This window comes from Tenrec ecaudatus, chromosome 2 (genome assembly GCF_050624435.1).
Source record: "Tenrec ecaudatus isolate mTenEca1 chromosome 2, mTenEca1.hap1, whole genome shotgun sequence".
Taxonomy (NCBI): domain Eukaryota; kingdom Metazoa; phylum Chordata; class Mammalia; order Afrosoricida; family Tenrecidae; genus Tenrec; species Tenrec ecaudatus.
In genome coordinates, this window is record NC_134531.1 from 66,463,381 (window position 1) to 66,467,767 (window position 4,387).

A 4,387-nucleotide genomic window follows, 5' to 3' on the forward strand; every position below is an offset into this window, starting at 1 on the left:
GCCTTCTACTGTGGTAAAGAAATCCAGGGGGCAGTTATACCCTGTCTTACAGCATCACTATTGAATTGACTGATGGCAGTGAGTTTTGTTTTTTCACTATCATTTGCCTGAGGTAAAGATTTAAGTTAAATTCTAATTAAATTAAATACGAAGAAATGCCATTTTAGGAGTAGACTGTAGCTTTGGAGCACCATAATCCATTATAATATCTTAAGATTTTCTGCTTCCCATCAGTCAGTTTTCACCCGATCAGAGGCAGGAACCCATGAGCTCTAGTTTTCGAACCCAGGGAGAGGGAAGGATACACTGCACAGCCTTGCCACTCTGTTCACTTGCCCTACCGTTGGCACTCCATCGCCACTGTAGGACAGGAAGCACCACCAGTAGTTTAAAGCCAGATTGCAGATTAGAGCTCAAAAGTATGATGATGCTATTGTTGCTGCTGTTGCTGTTAGGTGCTGTTCAGTTGGTTCTCGTTCCTAGTGGCCCTGTGTACAACAGAGTGAAACACCTCGCAGTCCTGTGCCCTCCTTATAATTACTGCTATGTTTGATCCACGGGTGCAGCCACTGTGCCAAAATGATGATATAAAAGTAAATCCAAAAATGCTACACAAGAAGGAATGAGAAAGAGAGAAAGGAATCTTAAAAAAATGATAAGTCCTACCTAAAATCAAACAAAAAATCTTATATAAAATTACTGGTAAACAAAAATTCCAAAAACATATGTGTTGGTTGTTAGGGGGAAAAAGCCAACTAAATCAACAATCATACATCCACTGTGAATGAAATTAATGTTCTGGAACAGCCTGACAAAGCCTACAGACTGAAGTCTAAAGAGTCTTCTTAAAATAGACTCATTGAGTATTTGCAACAAAAGAGAGATCAATGTAGAATAAACCCCATTTTAAAAGAATAAGAAACAATTAAGCAAAAACATAAAAATGAAACAATAATTAAGATATTGAAATGAAGCAATCAAAAAGTTGGGAAATAAAATGTGTAGCCATTGAATTAAAACAAAATAAAGGCTTATACTTTTCTCTCAATTGGATGAAGTTGATAGAGATTACTATAGAGTTCAGCACAAAACAATATTACCCAAGTTGAGTTCAAAGAGAATCTGAGTAGGGGGGTAGTGAGGGTGGTAATTGGTTATAATAAGTGTATGTATGGAGCAGAATAGAGACCAGATTTTGCACTGTCAGAGAAGAGTTACAAATAAAGCACCAAATACTCTGTCATAACTACTAGATTCTGCACAACATAGCACGAAAATAACCATAGACATTATATACATAAACCAAGAGATGTGCCCGTGTTCCAATAAAACTTTATGTACAAAAAGAAGCAGCAGCCCGGCCCTGCGCGGCCGCCGTACTGCGAGCGGCTGGCGGCATGGCGTCCCGGGCCTTGGCCGGGGCCGTGAGAGTCGCTTCAGGATTCTTATGGCCCTTGAGTATTTTGGCATCTTCGGCCTATCAAAACTGTGCCAAGAATGCGTGTCTTGTCTCGGCATTGTCCACCCGACATTTTAGTCAGCTGCAAACACCAGTTGTTTCCTCTGCTCCCAGACTGATTACCCCTGTGGGAAACCTGCCGTGCTGGCTGCCTGCACCAATTCTCAACAGGTAGTCTCTTCCAGTAAATTTGACATTTGGGCGAAACTTCTAAAATGTTCACACCTGCAAGGACATCTTAAAAACAGGGTGGGTCCCTTGCTTCCTAGTGTCCTGAAGCTACCAGTCAGAACTCTAACTTACTGCAGTATAAGAAAGGGAAAGAGAAAGACTGTCAAGGCGGGCGTGTATCGGTTTCTTCGACTTCATTCTGGCCTTTGGGTAAGGAGGAAGGCCGGCTACAAGAAAAAGCTGTGGAAAAAGACAGCTGCAAGGAAGAGACGCTTGAGAGAGTTTGTCTTCTGCAATAAAACTCAGAGCAAACTCTTAAATAAGATGACGGCATCTTTCTGGAAGAGGAGAAACTGGTATGCTAATGATCCTTACCAGCTCGACCATGATCGCACAAACCTGAAAGTCTAGAGCCGAGGTGTGGGGATGTTTCCCAGCTGCTGAGTGTGTGCCCTTTATGTGAATGTCTTTGCAAAGATGAATAAGTGTACCTTGATGATGTAAATTGTACCCGCTGATACATGTAATCCTGTCTAAACAGCATTAAAACTTAATGGAGTAGAAAAAAAAAAAAAAGCAGCAGGCTGAATTTAACCGTGGGCCTTGCCTCAAGATATTCGCTGCTCCAACTGTAGCCTCTGGACCAGCAGAATAGGAACCAAGGAACTCAGATCAATGGTTAACATTGACTACTAGTCAAAATGTTGGTAGTTTTAACCCACCCAGAGGTGGCTTAGGATACAGGATTGGAAATCTACTTCCAAAAGGTGACAGTCTTGAAAAGTTGATGAAGTAGTTCATTCTACTCTTCAAATATGGAGTTGTCATGAATTAGAATCTACTCAACAACAAGCAACCAGAGTTTGGTAGAAATGCAGAATCTGTTCACCACTCCATACTCTCTGAAACAGAATCCATTAAAACAAGATCTAGGGAAGCACAGACCAAGAAAACGGAAGAGAATAAAGGTAAACGCCTCTCTTCACAATGGAGCGCCAACGTCAGAGCAAACAAAATTACGCTCATTTCTTTTATATGAGGGAGCTTCAAAAGTTCATGGGGAAATTCCATTATCTTTTTTTCAATCTTTTTATTGTTAATTAGATGAAGCAGTTTTCCATTCAACATGTCAGACACATTTTGTGTCGTCCATGCATTGCAATCCCCCCAGCAAACCATCGCTGATTCCACTCTCTCCTGGTGCTTGCTGTCTCCATTCCTCCTTCTTGCCTAACCCTCTGGATTTTGTCATTGGGTACATGCCACCCTTTTGGTCTTAAATGCTTGACTATTCTACCACAGGGGCTAGTTCAGTTCCAGATTTGAAGGGTCACTATGGACCATAATTTTAGGGATCCCACCTCTCTCTACCCAATCAGTAAGCCTAAACTCTTCCGGTTTTAAGCTCTGTTTCACATTTTTCTCTCACTTTGTGCAGACCCAGGAGGTGTTTTGTTCTATTGTGCAGAAGGTGGCTATGAGTCGGAAATGACGTGACGGTTTCCTTCCAACAATATCAACAACCATGACAGACCTTCTAATGTGATCCTTTCCAGAGCAGTTACTAGTGGTTGCCAAACACCATCTAGTCCTTCGGGTCTCAGCATTGTAGAGACTAATGTTTGCACGCTCTATTAGTCCATTGAACTAATTGTTTCCAGGGGTATTGGTTTGCATCACTCTTCTTTCCTCTGGGGAGGGAGAGGACAATGGTTGTGTTTTGAAGACCAGCCTCAGTCACCCCTCACCCAAGTAGGATATAAATCATTGCCTTTGTGCAACATGTTATGCCAATTGACCTCAGTGTCTCCCAAGACTATGACACCGATCTCCCAGATCCATTCCTTCACAGTGTATGGTTACAGCTAAGAAATCATCATAACTTTGGCTTCAGTAGGCTGCACTATGTTCAAGAATATATTTGCACCAAAGGTAAATACACATAAAACTATCTTCTGTCAAATAAATATATTCCTCAGTGTACTCCAACTCTCCCTCCCCTACCTGTTTAACCAGTGTATCTATCTAAGCCTTGTAGGTCCCCCATCATAGGGTTGTATAAATAATAGCATATGCCTCTGTTGCCTTTAACTCTTTTTTTTAATCATTTTATTGGGGGCTCGTACAATTCTTATCACAATCCATACATACATCCATTGTGTCAAAAATATATGTGCATTTGTTGCCATCATCATTCTCAAAACATTTGCCTTCTACTTGAGCCCTTAATATCTGCTGCTCATTTTCCCCCTCCCTCCCCACGCCCCTCCCACCTTGTGAATCCTTCATTCATATATTATTATTATTTTGTCATATATTACACTGTCTGATGTCTCCCCCTGCCCTCTTCTCTGCTGTCCCTCCCCCCAGGGATGAGGCTGTGTGTAGATTCCTGTAATCAATTCCCCCTTTCTACCCCACATTCTCTCTACCCTCCAGGCATCGCTGCTCTCATCACTGGTTCTGGAGGAGTCATCTGTCCTGGATTTCCTGTGTTTCCAGTTGCTATCTGTACCAATGTACATCCTCTGTTCTAGCCATATTTGCAAGGTAGTATTGGTATTGTGATAGTGGGGGGGAGGAAGTATTTAAGAACTAGAGGAAAGTTGTATGTTTCATCATTGCTACCCTGCACCCTGCCTGGTTCATCTCCTCCCCACAGCCACTCAGCAAGGGGTGTCTGGTTGGCTACCTTTGGGCTTTGAGTCTCCACTCTGCACTCACCCACCTTATCAATGATATGATTTTTTGTTCCTT

General features: G+C 42.1%; 1 protein-coding gene across 1 annotated transcript; it reads left to right on the forward strand.

The window, feature by feature from the left end:
• Nucleotides 1–1,397: 1,397 nt before the first annotated feature.
• On the forward strand, nt 1,398–2,102 carry LOC142440826 (large ribosomal subunit protein bL35m-like). Its single transcript, XM_075543035.1, has 2 exons — nt 1,398–1,630; nt 1,708–2,102. The coding sequence occupies exons 1-2, from the start codon at nt 1,398–1,400 to the stop codon at nt 2,039–2,041; spliced, it is 567 nt and encodes a 188-aa protein (XP_075399150.1). The 3' UTR covers nt 2,042–2,102.
• The last annotated feature ends 2,285 nt before the right edge of the window (nt 2,103–4,387 follow it).